This window comes from Branchiostoma floridae, chromosome 5 (genome assembly GCF_000003815.2).
Source record: "Branchiostoma floridae strain S238N-H82 chromosome 5, Bfl_VNyyK, whole genome shotgun sequence".
In the NCBI taxonomy this organism is placed as follows: Eukaryota; Metazoa; Chordata; class Leptocardii; order Amphioxiformes; family Branchiostomatidae; genus Branchiostoma; species Branchiostoma floridae.
The window spans coordinates 28,510,246-28,530,434 of NC_049983.1; the positions used below are offsets into that span (position 1 = coordinate 28,510,246).

A 20,189-nucleotide genomic window follows, 5' to 3' on the forward strand; every position below is an offset into this window, starting at 1 on the left:
ATTTTGGTAACACCGGTATCCCTGTTATAGTTGTTTGTACAGAATCTGGCAGCTTGGTTCTGTACCCTTTCAAGTTTATCTTTGTCTTTCTTTCTATACGGGTCCCATACTGTAGCGGCATATTCAAGGGGCATTCCACTCCAGAAGGGAACTCACATAACAAGAAGAGATTTCTTAGCGTACCTGAAATTAGTTTTATAACCTTACCTAAACGTTTTGCATTGTATTCAGCCATAGGATTAATTCAATTAGAGGGTACTTGGGGAGTTTAGTAGAAGAGTGAATGCTTTTGAGCCTGTTATAGTTGTTTGTACAGAATCGGGCAGCTTGCTTCTGTACCCTTTCAAGTTTATTTTTTATCTTTGTCTTTCTTTGTATACGGGTACCATACTGTAGCGGCATATTCAAGGTTAGGTCTTACTAGTGACGTGTATGCAAGTGATTTTACCCTGGTTGGGCATGCCCACAAGTTGCGTTTGATCACTCCCAATGCCTGTTTAGCCTTGGTTGCTATTTTGTTAACATGGACACCCCACTTCAGCCCAGTTGTTAATGTAACACCCAGGTATGGTGGGTTTTTGTGGTTGCTAATGTCTGACCACAAAACTGGTAAGGGGACACATTTGGTGTTCGTTTGTTCGTTATGTGCATGATATAGCACTTATCAGGATTGAACTGTATAAGCCATTTCCTTTGCCATTCTTCCAGGGTGTTCGGGTCTTTTTGAAGAACTTGTGAATCATTCTGTTTGGATACCTCTATATATAATCTAAAAAATGTATAGGTAAACTAGCATGTATACATTTAAACATCGACATGACACATTCCTGCCACGGTATGTGTGATTCTACACACTTGTTGCTATAATAATACCCCTCTCCCCAATACATTCTACAAGTCAACCTTTTACACATGTGTACGTGCGTGCATGTGCATGTATGTATGTATTTGTGTTAATTTGGGTGTGTGCGTACGCGTATCTGTGACATTGTGTGTGTGTATATGAGTAAAAATGTGTAAATTAAGTATATAAGCAACTCTTCAAGCCAGGACGCATGTTCTAATATTGACGTTGCAAAAGTTTGTCGGAGAGAAAAGTGAAAAGTGGAAAAGTGCATCTGACAGAGAAAAGTGGATCTGACATGCGCAAATCCTCAAGGTTAGCACTCCAAGCGTTGGGCACCTGGAGAGACTGAGGGGCCTTTGTTCTTATGTAGTGACATTACAGGTGATATGTATCCTTGGCCTTATTGACCTAGGTTTGGCCGCTTTGATTGTTCTCTGTGCTATCTATAGATGGGTGTGGGCTTGATGATTGACGTGTCTTCTTGAAAATAAGCACCTCACCTTTGTTCTTATAAAGTGACATTCGTTCAGAGATCTTTATCACCAGACGCAACGATTTCACCATAGATGGTCACACCTAGGCTTTACTTGTTTTTAATTGGGCAACACGAGGCCAAGTCAAGCCAATTGCATGGATTTCATCAAATGGTAGCTGAATGTGAAGGACTGAGATCTTTCCTGATTTTAAACATGCTTCACCAGCAAGGATCGTCTTTTCTCACGCGTGCACGACTTTCCCAAGAGCGCTCTCAGCTTGTAACCGTAAGACGATTGTGATCAGGCTATAAGTTGGGTACGGTTCATCGTACCATCCAACTTCTATCGGGGCTCCTTGCATTCTGTGCCCTAAAACAATCGGTGCAGCGAGGGCAAGGAGCCCCGGTGGAAATCGGGTGGAACCAAGGTTAGCCCTACACTACATCAGCATAAAGATGCGACTTGAACAGATTTTAAAGCGTTCTGTAAACGAGCCAGGCATTGCCTTTTAATACCAGGTATTTAAGTATACAAACAGTACACTCTTTTATTGTGTCCGGGGTAATGAAGATCAAAAGATTGGCTCCTTCATCTTAATGTCTGTTAAGTCTGTTATCAGTGACCTGTACTTAGCCCGTCTAGGCATGAATGTACAATAAAAGTCTTTCATCCAATCATTTATCGTTGGTTTGTGTTGAAACGTCGATGTCATGGCAACTCTAACGTAATTCTAAGGGTCCTATTTCTAAGCCACAAAGAATGACAGTGACGGCAACCAGACTTCTCTGGTATTAGCCCCAGGCCCCGGGTAAATGCAGGCCCCAATGTTCTATACGAATGCTCGGTGAGCTGAAAACCAGGTTCATGCAGGCCCGAATATTCCACAGGCCCCAGGTACATGCAGGCCCGAATATTCCACAGGCCCCAGGTACATGCGGGCCCGAATGTTCCACAGGACCCAGGTACATGCAGGCCCGAATATTCCACAGGCCCCAGGTACATGCGGGCCCGAATGTTCCACAGGACCCAGGTACATGCAGGCCCGAATATTCCACAGGCCCCAGGTACATGCGGGCCCGAATGTTCCACAGGACCCAGGTACATGCGGGCCCGAATATTCCACAGGCCCCAGGTACATGCGGGCCCGAATGTTCCACAGGACCCAGGTACATGCAGGCCCGAATATTCCACAGGCCCCAGGTACATGCGGGCCCGAATGTTCCACAGGACCCAGGTACATGCAGGCCCGAATATTCCACAGGCCCCAGGTACATGCGGGCCCGAATGTTCCACAGGACCCAGGTACATGCGGGCCCGAATATTCCACAGGCCCCAGGTACATGCGGGCCCGAATGTTCCACAGGACCCAGGTACATGCAGGCCCGAATATTCCACAGGCCACAGGTACATGCGGGTCCCAATGTTCTATACGAATGCTCGGTGAGCTGAACACCAGGTGTGCTGAACAACAACGTGCTCTAAACCAGCTCCCAGTCCTCGCCCCCTGACCAGGAGAGAAAGTCTCTATCATTTGTACCTTTCGAGTGAAGTATTTTTCCTTTAACCACCGAGATAGGCCAAAGCAATGCACATGCAGATAAACTTCACATGCGTTTAATCAAATGCGAGTACCAAACACGAAATAAGTCAGTAATAAAGAAATCATTTTCCTCAACCACAGAAACGTGTGTGATGAAAGCTTAAATCTGGACAAATTTACTTTTCAACTTTAAAGCCATTCTATCACCTAACCAAGCCTTCTAGCCATCCCCCGGGGTTCCAGACGGGGAGTCCTCGGCAGGGTGAGCTTCTATCCCCGCCGGCCAGCTAAGCTCATCCCGGTGATTTCGCCTGACTGAATCCAATCAAGAGAGCCTTCGGGGTTTAGGCGGGGCTAGCCAAAATTTCCTCGGAGCATGTTACTGCTCGTGCCGAAGAGCTGGCTTGTGTGGGCCCTTGTAACGATCTGGATTCCCAGTAACTTCACTGTAACGTCATTCATCTTGTAAGTTCGGAAAAATCCCTTTCTACTAATCTGCGAGATTGGTCAAAGGTTGGTCTGGTTGTTGCTATTAGGGCTTGATTTGATATATTAAGTATGGAAAGGCTTAACTAAAAATCAGTTAATACTCTTCAGATAGTGTCGATTTTTGATGTTTTTCACAACATCCCTGGACCTTGCTACATGTTATATTTCTTTGAACTAATTCATGACAACCTCAAATCGGTGTGCAGGCCGCTTTTCAGTGAGGTCTTAAGGAAACAGGTAAGGGTACGGGTCAATTTTTCACACAATACAAATAGCGGCCCAACAGGCCACCGACGCGACGATCTCACAGTTTGGAGAAGATAAATTCTTTGAAAATTTTGAAAGGAGATTAAATCCCGTTTATAAACAACGTTCTTCAATATTAGGCAATAAGGTAAATATAGTAGAAAGATAGTAAATGGTTAGACCAAATAGGTTAAATGGTATTATTTGACATATCATGAACATTCGAACACAGGCCGATTCAAAGCCAATCCACAGAATGTACCATACACATCCGTATTGAAAAGACGTGCTCCGGGCAAGAACAAGTAAGCAGTCCACACACAGAGGTATCAAGTGACCCTTTCCAAAATGGTCGTGTCTAGAAGAAAATCTCCAGCCAGGTTAGGGCTGTATAATGTACCAAGTGAAGGTTTGATGTAAGATTTCCCCTTCAGGGAACTGGAGAATAGAACAGCTACATCACACATAAAACAAGGGACAAACGCTTAAACCGGTAGACATCTATTTATGTTTCCTGTGTCAGCAACAATTCGAAATGATTTTAAACCATGTAATCTTTTACCAATTTAGCCTGGTGATAGAATCAATCTGTGTACTCCTGATCTGCTGTACTCCTGTTCCTAGAGTTAAAAGACTTGGGTGGCGAGAACTTAAAGTTGGGTCTTTTGTTTAGCCAAGTGGTTATTGCGGTAATCCGAACACAAGCGACACTTTTAAAGACTGCCAATCATCCATTACATTATCTAGATTGAGCATTATTTAGGCAAGGATGGGCAGGTACGACCTAACTCCGATACACGCCAAGAAGGAATATCCCTAGCATTTGTGATGGAACTTTGTTTTCCGTTGTCAACAATGAGTCATGAATATAAACATACATACATGCAAACGTAATGGATTCATATGTACCAAAATTGCAGAAAGCAAAACTAGTGGACTAATAACCTTAATCACAGGAACATGTGTGAAATCCAGAAGAAAGCAGAACTACCAATATATAACGTTAGTAAATAATCAAAACAACAGTTCTTTATACGTCTTTTGTCCTAAAGCAATCATGATAATTATTACCCTATAGCTAAATCAAAGCAAATCTATTCTAATAATACATTGAAAGATATCAGTTTTCTTACTCTTAGTTATCTCAAAAAAATGAGAGTGATGCACTGTAATGTACTTAGTGTGTATGAGTGTGTGTGCGTGTTTGGTGTTTGAGCGTGTGTCTGTGTGAGTTGCTGTTATTCGCCGTAAACAATGCATTTGCTAAATATTGAAACGTGCTGGCTGGATCTGTCACCGAATATTGATTATCGGAGGCCTTAGATTGGTCGCGAGGCAAAGTGTCTCAAACAAGACGATCCGTGCAAAGAGCAAAGTTTGGAAGATAGTTCTGTCCGTGTGATTCATTCATGTAATTAACAATCGGCACGATTCATTGGAACTAAGGTGGGTATACCAGGTAAATGTGCTGGTGTGACATCCTGTCGCGGTGGCTCGAGGAAACGCCAGAGGGAACTTGCGTTTGATTGACAGAATGCTCTCCTAGACAAAGACGTTAGGCCGACCGCGGTGGTCCTGTCGTGCCTGCCTGACGCGCGACATAATTATCTACAGCATTTCATCATCAAAGACAACGCGCCCCGACGCGATCGTGGGAACTCTGGTGACTGGCACGTACGCGTTGGTGTTAACAACGGCAAAGTTTCGGGAAGCGATCTCATTCGCAATGACTGGCACGAAAGCATTAGCAAACGGCTGGGCCTGGCCTTGTGTTACTGAAGATTCCATTCAAATAATTCAAAACTGTCCCTTTTGAACTTCGTTAAGTGATTACAGAGTTCAGAATTAGCAGTCATTCTATGGTAAAGTCTCTTCGCTCATGACCTCAATCAGTAAACATGACTGAAGAGGCAGCCCAACTGTCTTCAATATTAATATAGACATGAAAAAGGGTTGGCGCATTTAACCTGCCATGACCCTTTTAAGACTAAAATTCACCTGTTTAATGGGCCGGATGGGTGTAGCCAAGATTGATAATTGGTCCCTTCTTCAGGGTCAAGTGTCACGCATTAGTCAATCGTTGTTTGTTTGTTTGTTTGTTTATTATTCCTTGTTGTGGCTCGGAAACAATGGGACGCCTCATGCAACATAAACAACAAGTGCTGATGTGCGGGAATGCGAGATCTGTAATAAAAGTCTCAAGCCGTTCATTTCATTAACAGTTCAAACCTTGGTTCAAATGCCGATTCTTTAGTTACTTAGCTCTTGAAGCAAGGGGGATTAAGAATTTACCTCATAAGAAAGAAGGAATTGTCAGAGTCGCACAAGAAATCCTGACTTGTTGCTCTAGGTGTCGTCTTTTGATACGACGTAAATAACGTGTCCTTGAAAAGGTCAGTCATACTTAATTTGGTGTTTCCCCAACAGTATGTCCCTCTTTAATCTCATTGCATAGAACCTCAAAACGACGTGTCAAACCTGGCACACCTTTGTTACAGTCACTTTTTTTCTTAAACCAGTTTCCAAAATTCCTTGAGGATCCCTCTGTGCCACAAATGTTCACATGACACCAGTGGCAGTTCGACAGGCCTCCAACCGATCTCACAGTTTGGAGGCGGTAAAATGTCTGCTGCGATCTATTCATGCGTGAAAAGGTCACGGAGTTAACCGACCTGTCGGCAGCTGTTTGCGTGGCGATAATGTTCGATCAAATGGAAACTCGCTCGTTAATTATAACAGATTTGTTTTCTAACCAGCGAAATATCAGCAAGGAACATTTTATACATAGAAGTTCGCCTTTGGAAGGTATTTCGATCCCGTTTTTAAACAATGTTCTTCAATATCAGACAATAACAGGTAAATATAGTAGAACAGAAGTAAATGGTTAGGCCAGATCAGCTAAATGTTGTTTATCATTTCACATCTCATGAACATTCGAACACAGGCTGTTTAAAAGCTCATCCACAGAATATACCAAACACATCCGTATTGAAAAGACGTGCTCCGGGCAAGAACAAGTAAGCAGTCCACACACAGAGGTATCAAGTGACCTTTTCCAAAATGGTCGTGTCTAGAAGAAAATCTCCAGCCAGGTTAGGGCTGTATAATGTACCAAGTGAAGGTTTGATGTAAGATTTCCCCTTCAGGGAACTAGAATAGAACAGCTACATCACACATAAACCAAGGGACTAACGCTCAAACTTTAACCCATTAGATATGCTATACATCAGTCAACTTCTGTTGTAGTACTGATGAATCAAAAAAGACATTCCGATCCAGCCTCCACATTTATAGAACCAATTGTAAAGAACTGTAACACGCACCATTGTTGTTCTCTGCTCTCTTGGAGCAAGTTTTCTGTCCAAGTCACCAGGCGTATTCTTATTAAAGTCGGACATGACCGCCACACGTCACCCATAATCCATGCATCGCTTGTCGTCCAGAGCACATGGTAAATCTCTAACTGACGAAGTAAATAACCTATCCATAGTCAACACTTCACAAGTTGCCAAAAACATTGATCAGTTAGAAGGAACATGGCGGCAAATGACCTTCTATAAAACCTTAAGATGTAAAACCGGTTGTACACAAGGTCGCTTATCGTGCAGGTACATTGATGACATCTAGCGGTCCCACTGTACCACTACATGTGCTACCAAATGACTCATTGACAACTTGTGCAGAACAACGTCTGTATCTGTATCTGTATCTACATGTAAATAGCCGGTAAAACCGCCGTTCAGCGTAACACACCAGCTTGGCAGGCACGCGGCGCGGCAGCAGTTGGTTATGTTACAACGAACGACCCGTCTCACCTAACTTTTGCACATCGATATCTATCTGCAAGTGTTCTTTAAAACTAGCAAAAGAAGATGCCCCTACTGTACTTGGTGATAACACATTCCACTCTACGATGGTTCTGGGAAAGTACGTATTTTTGAACACATCAACCCTAGGTTGGTAACTCTGGTACTTGAAGTCATTTCTTTGTTCAGCCGGTATTAGATACTTATCAGTCGGTACGTCCACCAGTTTATTGGTCATTTTGTACATCATGCAAAGTCTGGACATTTTCCTTCTGTCTTCAAGTGACTTCCACTGCAAATCTGTTTTTATTTTGGTAACACTAGAATCCCTGTTGTAGTTGTTTGTACAGATTTGGGCAGCTTGGTTCTGTAAGCTTCCAAGTTTATCTTTGTCTTTCTTTGTATACGGGTTCCATACTGTAGCGGTATATTCAAGGTTATATCTTACCAGTGACGTGTATGCAAGTCATTTTACAAAGATTGGGCATGCCCACAAGTTGCGTTTGATCACTCAAAATGTCTGTTTAGCCTTGGTTGCTATTCTATTAACATGGACACCCCACTTAAGCCCAGTTGTTAACGTAACACCTAGGTATGGTTGGGTTTTTAATGTCTGACCACAAAACTGGTAATGAGACACATTTGGTGTGCGTTTGTTCGTCATGTGTATGATATAGCACTTATCAGGATTGAACTGCATAAGCCATTTCCTTTGCCATTCTTCCAGGGTGTTCAGACGTAAGGGTGCGAAATAGACTCCTGGTGGATTAACTTTCTGGAAATACTTTGATACCCAGTAACATGATGAGTATAAACGTTGGTATAAAACTTATATTTACAGGCAGATAATGCAGTCTTCTACCATATCTATGAGACAACAATAAATGTTTGAGTAAATGGTAAATGTGGGAACTAGAGATCCCCCACACATCATAAGAACCGTGGCAGCACAAGGAGAGAAACTGAAACAAGACACTGAACCATCACTGCAGTTCCAACGACGATTCCACACCGCTTTTACCCTGTACAAGCTCCTCAATGGACGCTGCCCTCCACATCTTCAAACCCTGGTGACCAGAATCCGGGCTGCCACTGAGTCACATTACTCCCTCAGGAACAGCGACCACCTGACATCTGAACTCATTAAGTCCACCAGAGACCAGAGAATATTCTTCTACAGAGCAACATCACCCTGGAACACCCTCCTTACTTCTACTCGCACTGTCACAACTGCTGCTTCCTCCAAAAGAAAACTCCGCCTTTAATAGAAAACTCTGGGAATGTCTTAAGGGGACCCTTACAGGTGTATACAGTGACCCAGCATGACCTCTCGCTGTATATGTTGTTGTTGATAAATACTGTTGTAGAGTCTATTGTAGATACTATGACTACTTAGTGCTATGAGACTCCAGCGGACGAGAAGGTGGAGAACTAATTACACACCCCTCCTTCACCATAAAAAGTCATGTGCAGGTCAGGCAAACAGGCAAATAGCCTGTCTGTCTCCTCATCTGTCAAATCGACAGGAGAAAAAAACAACAACAAAAAAAAAACTATGACTACTATATTACATCATGTTCTTTTTATGTACTTGATAATTATCCTGTCCTTGTCAAATTCCATTTGTAACCGTCCTTGTCTGCCAGCAGGGCTAGACCTGTGTAAAACCCACAGGCTGGTTGGGCAGCTCTGGCTGTGCGTACTGAACAGCCAGAACCTATAAATAGATAAATGAAGAGACTGACCTACGTCATCTGCTCATCTGCATGCTGTGTCAAAGAGTCTTAAATCCAGCCTTAGTATTCTGCAATGCAACTGCGGGCAGTGAATTACTTGAATTTCATCCTATGAAGAACTTTATTCCGTAAGTTTAGAACTTTTCTATTTCCATGGCGTGGCACATAACATGAACATATGTTCTCGGTTATGGTGGGTCTATATATATGTAGGTCAACAGCAAGTAACTCGAGAAATTGTAGATGGAACTTTGTGATTTTTGGTAGGTGTGTAGCGGTTGTGAAAAGGAAGGCCAAGTTTGAAATTTTTTCACCTGACGTTTTCCTACGGCACTGCAGCGAGCTTTGTAATTTTATGCGCCTGTTTGTGGACAGCATAACTCGTTATCAGAGAATTGTGAATGGCTAACCTGTGAAGTTACAACACTAGCAAATAATCTACCAATAATGACATTGTAATGTAGGTAGTAGACATTGGAGTCCCTCCTGAGCATAGTAGTTTGGAAAAGTGCAGTGCGATATCGCCATGTTCTCTAACGTTCTTTTTCAATTCTTTCTGAAATTGTGCTTCAAAACATGGTTCTGAACTACTGCTAAGGTTCGCCAGGTGGCGTTCTGTAAATTACACCTGCTGGAAAACCGGTTTCTTACAAAGGTCATCTGCCACTAGTGTTGTCAGATGTCACTAGTGACGCTTTTCTGTTTATATCGTGTGCAGTGACCCTTTGTAAGTTTGTGTTTACATCGTGTGCAGTGACCCTTTGTAAGTTTGTGTTTACATCGTGTGCAGTGACTCTTTGTAAGTTTGTGTTAATATAGTGTGCAGTGACTCTTTGTAAGTTTGTGTATATATCGTGTGCAGTGACCTTTGTAATTTTGTGTTTATACTGTGTGCATTAACTCGTTTGAAATTCATTGTTGTTGTTTTTAAATCAAGCTTGAGAAGGGCCTTTTCACCTAGGACGTCTTATCCAATCTGAGATCGACACAGCCAAATGGACCAAACTGCGTATGTGGTAATCACATGGTTCACTATCAGTCTCACTTTTCAAAGTTCAGGGGTCAAATTGTCAAAGAGGCGTTTTCTCCCTTCATCCAACTGCCAACAATTGTCTAGTTCTGGCGTGTGATCTGGTCTGTCTTTCAACCGTCAAGTTTCTAGCCTCCTTTGCAGACGTTTGGCGCGGTGTTGTTTATTTTTGGGGAGCGCTGATTCTAAATTTCCAACGAGGGCTAACGTCGACTCTTTGCCAGGAAAAGAAGTTTTGCCGCACCCAGAAATTCTTTCCCAGCAAAGCAAACCTTTAAGCCCATGTTGAAAATCCCAAACCAGCGCTTCCCAATAAATAAACGCTACAGTAACTGCTACAGAAGTCTGCACAGGAGGCTACAAGATTCCACCTACTGAATAAGCTTCACTAACAATGATGTGTGTCGGGGCTGCTGTGGAATTAGATTACTCGCTTCTCCATATAAGGGAGTTTAGTGTTACATCTGGCTTGTCTGTTGCCATGGTGACCACATCCTCTGTGCTGTTTTTCTGTCTCTGGGGCTGGTTGGGTCGCAAAGCAGTATGGGTAAGTCTGACGTCTCCGATGTTGGCAGTCGCACAAGAAATATTACAATTATTGGGCGGGCCGACTTCTCTCTCTCTCTCTCTTTGCAGGCAGGGGCTTAATTGCAAGCTCACAATAGGCTGGGCTTAATCGCAAAGGTGACCTCCATACGACTGTTGCAAGTGTCTGGAGAGGCTGCTGTTTGGCGCTAACTCAGGTGACCTCAATACGACCGCAACTGGCCCAGGTGCGGCCATGGGACTGTAGGATCTCCTCAAACACGGGACCTCCATTTTACATCTTTTTTGAGCTGAAGGATGTCCTGAACAGAAGCTTGGTACTCATTTTATCCCGAGTGAAGTGAGGAAAGTCATGTAAAGAGCCTTTCCCAAGGACACAAGATTGGTCACACATCAACGGATTAGAACCCAGGACCTCTGGTTCACGGGCCAATAACCCTGCCGTTATGCCAAACGACCCCAAAATAAAGTCTTCAAATGGCATCTTTTTATTGGCATCGATTATCTGACAGGTTTGCAGCTTTTAAGTTACAAAGTAGGGTCTTAGTGGCTCCCCCCCCCCCTCCGTATTAAGATAATTTCTTATCAGACCCAAAGTGTTCAGGCTTATAGTTTTACATCATGCGGAATACAACTAAATTTATTAAGTAAAAGTTATGTTTTCCTACTTGAGGGGAAAAGTCAGTTTTTGACCTAACAGCGTGTAGTTTCAGTTATTCTCCTAAGGAGTTTGTCTCCAGCAAGCAATACTATAAAAATCTGACACAAAGACAACAGACACGGGTGTGTGGTACCAAAACTGCACATCTTATATTCAAAAGTTTTTTTACCAAATGCACATGAACTATAGACGTAACTAAGAGATCAGTTGTAGTTGTGGGTTCAGCAAGACATCACTTCTCTGGATTTAGTGCATGATGGTATCTCTTCTCTATCTTCTCATAGGGAAATCTGTGTTAATCTCACAATTATTACTGACACAAAATTCCGCAGCACCTCTACATAATAACATAATAACACAAAATTTCGCAGCACCTCTACATAATAACACAATAACACAAAATTCCGCAGCACCTCTATAAAAGAGTCTAGTTTATACTAAAGAAATACTAAATTGTCGGTTACAAGTAAGATAACTGATTCTTACTTAACAGTAAAGCTATGCTCATACACTTCATATTTCTAACACCCTGGTGTCTTATAAACTAACAACGCTGACCTTATATAACCTCAGTATCAGCAACGTCTAATAAAAATCTACTGGAAGATGAAAAGTTATATCTAGTACAGAAATAAGATTATACACTGGAAACCTACATTTAGAGCCTTCGAACAGAGTAAAATCTGGTGGTTTAAGTCAGAAGATGACAAAGCTAAATGTCAACACAATTATCACTATATAGGCTTGCTAGTAAGTTGCACTATTATTTCATAATACACCACTATCCCACAATGTTTCACAGCCAGCCTCACTGCCTCATCTCATCTTCTCCTTTCTCATCTCAGTAATTGCCTTTGACTCTGACGGTTGTAAACTGCAGATATGGTGGCCACCATGTCAAACACAATTACTGCATAATCCTCACAAACCATTCTCCACAGAACCTGAGGTTTGGTCTCTCCTGACTGTCACACTGTGGATGCAGCAATGGTACCGTAAAGCTCCTTTCACCGGCATTTTGGGTTTTTGTTCAGCTGACAACAGTTTGCCACCTTTTAACCAACTTTTTACAATTTGTTAACATAGACTAACAAATGGTCTTTTATATGTTTGGTTCTATAATAATAAATCTGAAATGTGCCCAATGCATGATATTTACTTTTAGTGCTATATATTCTTGGTATTTTGTCAATTTAGTCCTAATACAAACAAATTCTGCTAGGTTTTATGATTGATTTTTTCCCGTCAAAATTGCTCTAGGCTTCTAACTGTTGTCAGCTTTCTTATCTAAGTTATAATATGGTTATATATGCATCTGTGTAAATGATAACGCTCAAGGGAGCTAAAGAATGAAAAATAGCTTTAGAAGCTTGCAAAGGAGGAATTGAGATTGAGAAGGGGAGACGGACCTTTGGAAAGAGATATTGAGAAACAGTAAGAAAAAAGGAGGGAGATTAAGAAAGATTGAGAAAGGGAGAGGATGAGAAAGGGAGAGAATGATGGATTGAGAAAGTGAGAGAGACTGAGATGGAGAGAGATGAAATTGAGAAATAGAAATAAAAAAAGAAGGAGATTTGTTCCGAAGTCCATCGCTTATGCTGACATTCTGTGCCTCACTCCAGAACCGACTACTCGGGTTTGGGGGTGGCGCTGGCAGCCTTGTCCTTTCCCTCAAACGAATAGTCGTCAAAACCTGGAATAAAACCAATATAGCAAATTAGAGCAAAGAAGCAAATTGTGGAGAAAGGACTCATTATCATATTGCAACTGTTATTTATTGGGAGAGTTACTGTTTGATCAGCATAATATTTTAAAGCTAGGGAAAACATTCACGAAGGAACCCTGGTACATGTAGTAGGTTGTCGATGCCGGGTTCTTTGCCTGTTTTTTTTTTTTTTTTTGGTTCCTTAGAACGGTACGTACGATTTCCTCCTTATCTCTGCATGTAAATTATGAATACAATGGCCTGAGGTATAAACCATGTTCTTGAAAAGGCAAGTCTTTTCAATTTGGTGTTTCCCCAAACGGTATTTTCTTTTTTTTACTCTCATTGGATAGACCTCAGAATGATGTGCCGAATCTCGCACATGTATGTTATCGGATACTACTTCTTGATGTATCATATGGCACAATATGCCGATAACAGGTCAACAACCAACTCAACTATCACAAAGTTTGGAGACGGTAAAATTCTTTTGCAATCTAATGATGTATAAAAAGTCCCCGGGGTTAACTGACTTGTTGGCAGCTGTTATACACGGGATCATTTCGACTGGAAAAGAAGTGTGCATACCTTCCGCAACTACTCCGTGGCTTTAGCCATGTCCTCAGCATACTCCTCGGACAGCTCGGAGTCCAAGTCCACGTCATCTTCTCCGAACTCACGGCGGCGCAGGGCGTTCTCATCCTGCTTCTCGCGCAGCAGCTCTAGGAGCTCGCGGGCTTCCTCAGCCAGTCTGGGGATCAAGGACAGGGCTGTGGGTTATCTGGGAGGGAGGGAGGAAGGACGGAAAGACGGAAGGCAGAAAGGAAGGAAGGAAGGAAGGGACGAAGGAAGGCAGAAAGGAAGTTTATTGCAGCAGCTCAAGTAGGCCGCGTACTTCCTCAGCCAGCCTGGGAACAAGGACAGGGCTGTGGGTTATCCGGGAAACACTCTTCAGGAATGAATGAAGATCGAAAGGAAGGAATAGAAAGGATTGAAAGGGAGGGAGGGAGGGAGGCAGGGAGGGAAGGTACTACAGTGATGTGGTACAGTGATGTGATAAATGGGAAAACTGTATCCCGAAATAGAAATACAGACAAGGTTTAGTAACGCCTATGAGGCATCTTGATGATAGCTTACCGCTCTTTGTTGCTGTCGACTTCGTGGTCTTCAAGTCCGCGGCGGTCAGGTTTCCCGGCTGAAAAGAGAATTATACGTGACATTTCTAAGACGAGAAGAATCGATTTGATTTTGTTGACGAAGAGCAGTTTTTTCTACACAAAATGTCATAGGGAGCCTAAACAAATTCAATTTCTAATTTTTATCACTTATGCGGGAGCGTGTATTAAAGGTCATTAAACTCTGCTGTTTTCCGTGACTGGCTCCCTTAGAGAGATCAGCGGCCGCCTTGCCATAACATGCAACAACCTCGACACTATCTTCACTAGATCAGGCCGTTTTCCCAATAGCGGCATTCCATTCATGGTCAGGGCATTAACTTATCGTCTCCATTACTATCATAAAACGCCGAATGTGATGTTCCTACACCAATACAGCCGTAAGGTAGTAAGCTGTGTGGCAAATTGATAAGATGGCAAATAAACCAGTATACTGTCATGCATTGGACAAAGCGTAATGTCAGTGCAAGGACATACTTACCGCCGCAGGTGTACTCGACTTCCAGGTACTTATAAGTGAACGGCATACAAGGATCCCCGAAACGGCCGTTGTCGGCCGCCACAGAGCAGCGGGACTTCCCCTGGCATTTGCTCCGCATGTAGGAAAGGCTGGTCTTGCTGATGCAGTTGGTGTTCCCGATTGTGGGATGGGGGCAGACCTCCGGGCCTTGGGTCCGGCCGTACATGGCAGACACGATGTTGATAGTTTTTCCAGCAGGACAACTGATGGTCAATATTCCACCTTCACACACTCGACGGGTTTCTAGATCTGTTACAATGTATAATCGAAGTCAATAACTAGGAGAGAATAGCCTTTGAAGGAAACATGGCTCTGGTGCCAGTCTGGCATCGTATACAAATTTACGACGGCATTAAAATGCGTCTTCTAATCATTTCGGCACGTCTTTTCCAAGTTGTGGAACTGCACCAGGAATGTTGTTCAATGTTGTACTATAGGCTAGTACAACAGCTCGGCTCATCGGTGATGTCGTTTCTGATTATACACTGCTTTAGCGGTAGCCGAAAAATTTAGAGCCAAAACTCTGAGGTGGTGACCTATGATTTGCGTCTTGTTTTCACAGACTACTTCGTCAATAAAAGAAACCACACATAGGGAAAATATAAATTAAAATGAATACTCGCAACTCAAGACAAAATGTTTTCTTTACCTGGTGGTACAAACGCCTCTACAATAGTTGGTCCAGCACGTTGAGCGCTTTTTTTCTCCACGAACCAAGATGGTTTTGGTCCCTTCTGGGTAATCATGGCGTAGGACTCTCTGCGCCCTGTCATGAGATGTTTAGATGTGTCAATCCTTCAAATACTTGCCAGCTATCAAGTCATGATACTACTACTAGTAAACAAAGACGGATTATCTACATTGCATGGCATAAAGGTACAATAGAAATTGTGCCTCCCCCCTTTACTTTGTTATGTCCGAGAGCAGATCAAGGACATCGCCAAAAGGCGCCCGGTGGTGACCCTGTAAGGGCTTAGGTCACATTTCCAAACCGGGGCCCGGCCGGTCAGCTTTCGGAAGCGAAAAGAATAATTATATGAAAGACATCAACATACACAAAACGTCAAAATATGGTTCATGGGCAAGATTTGTGTATACTTTTAGGTATACATTTTAATTTTTCGTTTCTTAAAACATCCCGACCGGGCCCCGATTCGGAAATGTGACCTAAGCCTAAATGATGCCATAAAACATCGTTCAGCCAGAATCTGCTTCAATCTCTCCTATCATCTCCAAACCTACCAGAAGTGACGGTCTGCCTAACGTAAGAACAGTTTTAGGCTGTATATAGATTAGGATATATGTTCCTGCACGTAAGGAATTAGAAAAATATAGATACGGCACCTAGATGAGTAATTGTAGATCCGTATGGTGCTAATACACTGGATAGTCCTCCTGTAAAGTCGCCGCTGTCATGAACAACAACAGCTATGATCCGTCCCTGCAGCGAAATAGGAACAAAGATGAGATATGATGTAAGATTGCCTGAAGTATGACGTGCCCGAACGTGATCGGAAAGTTCTAACCAACGTTTATCTTTTATTAGACATTCTTGTCCTTGATATGACACTTATGTCTGTAGTAAGTATAGCATATTCCTCTAAGGTATCGAGTTTACAGAAACGACCATCGCAAACGAAATGCTCGTTTAAACGATCATGATGCTTGAAAGATCTGAAACACATCATATTTTATCTTTAATAAGGAACAGGAGGTACTACATCCGAGTCAAGGCAGGTACCTGTAATAAGTATAGAGTACTTAAGATGCTGCATTAGTTGTTTACTATACCCATAAGTTTGTGCTTCAACATTCATGAACGTTATACCTGCCAGCAGAAAAAACGCGTTAAACTTCAAGTCATTTGGAAACCTATGATTTTCAGAACTGTCGCAATTAGCCCAAATGATACCATACATAAAAATCTACGTTTCTACATTACCTCTGCAGCACCTCCCAGAAAGGTTGCCATTTTTGTCGCCGCCTCAGCGTCGCCATGGACCCAGGTGTCGAAAGCAGCCTTGTCTACAACTTGTCCGGTCTGCTCATTCAAAATGAACACCTGATGCCCTCGCTTAACTGACGTTATAAAAGAAATAGATGCTCAAAATCATTCATGTATGTCACTTTATTTTTTATCACTTGAACAACAGTGTAATGCAAATGGGCTCTGATCCTGATTTTTTGTAACTTAGAAACTTGTGTCTTTCGATTAATCTAATAGTATGTTGAATCAGATTCAAAAGTATTGATAACACGGACGCTGTCCCAACGGCTGGAAAAGGAGAGATAAATCCTTTTGTCCAGGTGCTTTAATAGGAAATACAGCGTGTACAACAATAACCATGACGTCTACTCACGGCCTTCATCAATGTTGCTCTTCTGTCCGCCAACGACAATGTAGGTGAGGTCTCTGGAATTGTAGGGGACATCCCGGAAACCCGGATCATCCCATCCATACGACTGTGCCCTCACGGTGAAACCTTTTGTGGCTGGGAAACAACAAGAATAATACTTCGTCAAAGGCACACGCATACCCATCCGGAACACACGTTTCGAACGTGTGTATTGTGTTGGTTGCGGTAAGGTATTGGTGGCAACCTCTTGGATAAAGCAGAACACGTTGCATTTTGGAACATATGCTGTGTGCTGTCGATTAACTTCTATTTCTACTATATCAACATTCCAAATTGAAATTGACAGAATGGCTTCATTATATATCTAACATATGAAAACTTTTTTCATAGATTACTTAAAAGATTTGTTATTTTGGGGTTTTCTGCCATTTTCTACTAAAAATGTATATTTTTGGCTCCATTGCCGTTGTATTCAGAAACCAAATGACATGAAATTTGGTACAGAGATGCATTAGACATATGCCCACAGGGCTTATCAACACTTTATGCATACCTCACTTCAAAAATGAGTTATTTTCCGATATTTGGCCATTTTTGTCCACAAAATATTTTGGGCTTCCATGCCCTTGTATTGAAACCAAATGACCTGAATTTTGGTAAAGAGGTGTGCAGAGCTTATGTCCAAAGTACTCTATTTTCACACCTGGCATATGTTACTTAAAATTGTTGAATTTGGGGACTTTGATATTAATTTAAGACGTACAGGTAATGGACTATCACACTTTGGGGTTCACTGAAGGGTAAACTGTAAAAAGGTTAAGCACAAATAAGTTTTAAAAAGTTTTTCGAAAGCCACAGCGCTCTCTGTCATTTTATAATGCACGGAATATCTGCATGGCAGACTGGCAGATGTGAAACGTCAATTATGCAGGCCTACCCATAATGCAGTGTTTCCTAACCTCCACCCACCTGCTTTCCCATCATGCAGTGTTTCCTGATATCCATCCACCTGCCTTCCCATAATGCACTATTTCCTAACCTCTGCCCACCTGCCTTCCCATCATGCAGGGTTTCCTAACCCCCACCAACCTGCCTTCCCATCATGCACACCTTAACAAGTACCTTGAAGAAATTTCATCCCACTGGAAAACCACCCCGATACAAAATACCAGGAATGCTCTAATTGTAGCATGGAAAAAAAATTGTTTCTGGTAGACATGTGCCTTTCATACGTCCCTGTATACAAATTTACAATTTCCGTGCCAAATATCGTATTTAATTTTGATAATTTTAAAAAAGTGTAACATGAAAACGATTCCGCAGAACGTCCTGCAATCTTTTGCGGAACACGTAAAAACTTCTGAACGTCCCGCGATCATCACAGAACTTGTAAAAATGGTGATTACAAAAAAGACTGCCTTCTAGCCCCTCAATATGTGAATGCTAGAAACACATTTTCTCGGCTCACGGAGTATCTAAGAGAATAGGGCGTTCTAGGGTGACCTACGGGTTGAGGTAGCAGAACACAGTTTTCGGCCCATGGGGATTTCTATAGTTAAGGGCCTCAAGGTGACTGGCTTCGACGCATTAAAAAATATAGTAGGGTGCACTTTTGGAATACCAAAATCGGATATGTTTGAGTTGAAGGTACAAACCACAAAATATCAAAATACAAAAAAAATTCTGTCGGCGTATCGCCTTCTCAAGAACTCTTTGAAATGCCCCTATGCGGAGGTCACTGAACTGCAGCTGACTCACACCGGAAGGGCAGTTGCGTAATGGGGCGCATTTATACACGAAATAGAAAACTTTCACAATCCAAATCATGCAGTCTCAAAGTCGACACCTTCTTTGACCACGCAGCACAGGTTATGTCTGGCCGTCTCTCAAATAGGGCTTTCTACCGAGCCTTCGACAGTTTTATCCGTACTGTCTACCCGCGTCATAGACCCCGGGGTTCGCCCATTAATATTGTGTTATGCTACCTTGAGGTTTTTCGCCTATGGGATTTCTATAATTAAGGACCGCAAGGTGACTCAAATCAATGTCGATAAATTTATAGTAGGGTGCAGTTTTCAAGTACGACAAACTAGTATGTTGAAGTTGAGGGTTGAATCTACAAAATAACTGAAAATCAAAGAAAAGTTGTCGTTTTTTCTTAAATTTTGAAGCCCTCTTTTAAATAGGGCCATGCGGGGCCATACGGAACTGCAGGCGACTCACCCAGGCAGTCAGCTGTAAAGGTCACGCGCATTTATACTTCCAATGGGCAAACTTCACAATCCTACTCATACGATCTGAAAGTCAACTTGTCGTGCTACCATACAGTAAAGTTCATACCCCGCTGCCTTTCACATTCTAAGTGCTTACAAACGCTTTCAGATCTAGGCTGTACTACTTTCTTTCCCCTACGTCATAGACGGTCGCGGAGAAATACTGTGGGCTGCGACCTTGACTGCACCTCCGTCCACCCGCCTACCCATCATGCAGTACTTCCTAACCTCCAGCAACCTGCCTTCCCATCATGCACTGTTCCTTACCTCCACCCACGGCATGTTTTCAGTCGGCTTCCACAAAGCCAAGTTAAAAACACGTATCGCCATTTGGCATGGAGCATAAACGGAAACGCTATCATAATCTTAGTTTTCATAGGCTTGGCTGTTGAAAATTCTAAGCTACTTAAACAGTAATGGTGACTATGTTAGAAGGTATGAAATCATTGTGGGAAAAAATCTTACCTTGAGCCGTCCCGCCAGCAGCGAGAGCGAGTAGGACCAGCAGCCCCACGGGTACGGTCACTCGTGGGCCCATCATGTAGCTCACCTGCAATAACAGTCAACAGGAGGGGGATTATTACCCGACACAGTGTCAAAATTACTTCTACACATTCAACAAAAACGGCCTGCGGTGTGAGCAACAGGCGATTCGAAAAATATTCAGCAAAAGCAGCATGATTGACAGACGTGTTTGCAAGACAAATTAACCCTTAAGCTGCTGGATTTTCAGCTCAGTACACGCTTCTAGTGCTGCAGTTTCCAGAGAATCTCTATTAGAT

The 20,189-nt window shown here is 42.6% G+C and overlaps 2 protein-coding genes across 4 annotated transcripts in view; both read right to left on the reverse strand.

Annotated features, from left to right (window-relative positions):
- LOC118416885 (creatine kinase, flagellar-like) overlaps nt 1–20,189 on the reverse strand; it is a 778,750-nt gene that overhangs the window by 224,512 nt on the left and 534,049 nt on the right.
- The window catches only part of LOC118416893, an 89,080-nt gene continuing 80,393 nt past the window's right edge, over nt 11,503–20,189 (reverse strand). Inside the window, exons 1-10 of one of the 3 annotated variants that reach the window (XR_004831280.1) lie at nt 19,873–19,952; nt 17,138–17,269; nt 16,720–16,856; nt 16,122–16,218; nt 15,427–15,543; nt 14,739–15,026; nt 14,220–14,277; nt 13,671–13,833; nt 11,752–13,070; nt 11,503–11,712 (exon numbers count right to left, since the gene is read on the reverse strand). Coding sequence is in view for 2 of the 3 variants with exons in the window: in XM_035822175.1 (XP_035678068.1) it covers nt 13,680–13,833; nt 14,220–14,277; nt 14,739–15,026; nt 15,427–15,543; nt 16,122–16,218; nt 16,720–16,856; nt 17,138–17,269; nt 19,873–19,948 (1,059 nt within the window). In the remaining variant the exon portion in view is untranslated. Of the gene's footprint in view, nt 13,071–13,670; nt 13,834–14,219; nt 14,278–14,738; nt 15,027–15,426; nt 15,544–16,121; nt 16,219–16,719; nt 16,857–17,137; nt 17,270–19,872; nt 19,953–20,189 lie in introns of those variants that run through there. The other 2 variants (XM_035822175.1, XM_035822176.1) reach the window with 2 other exon arrangements.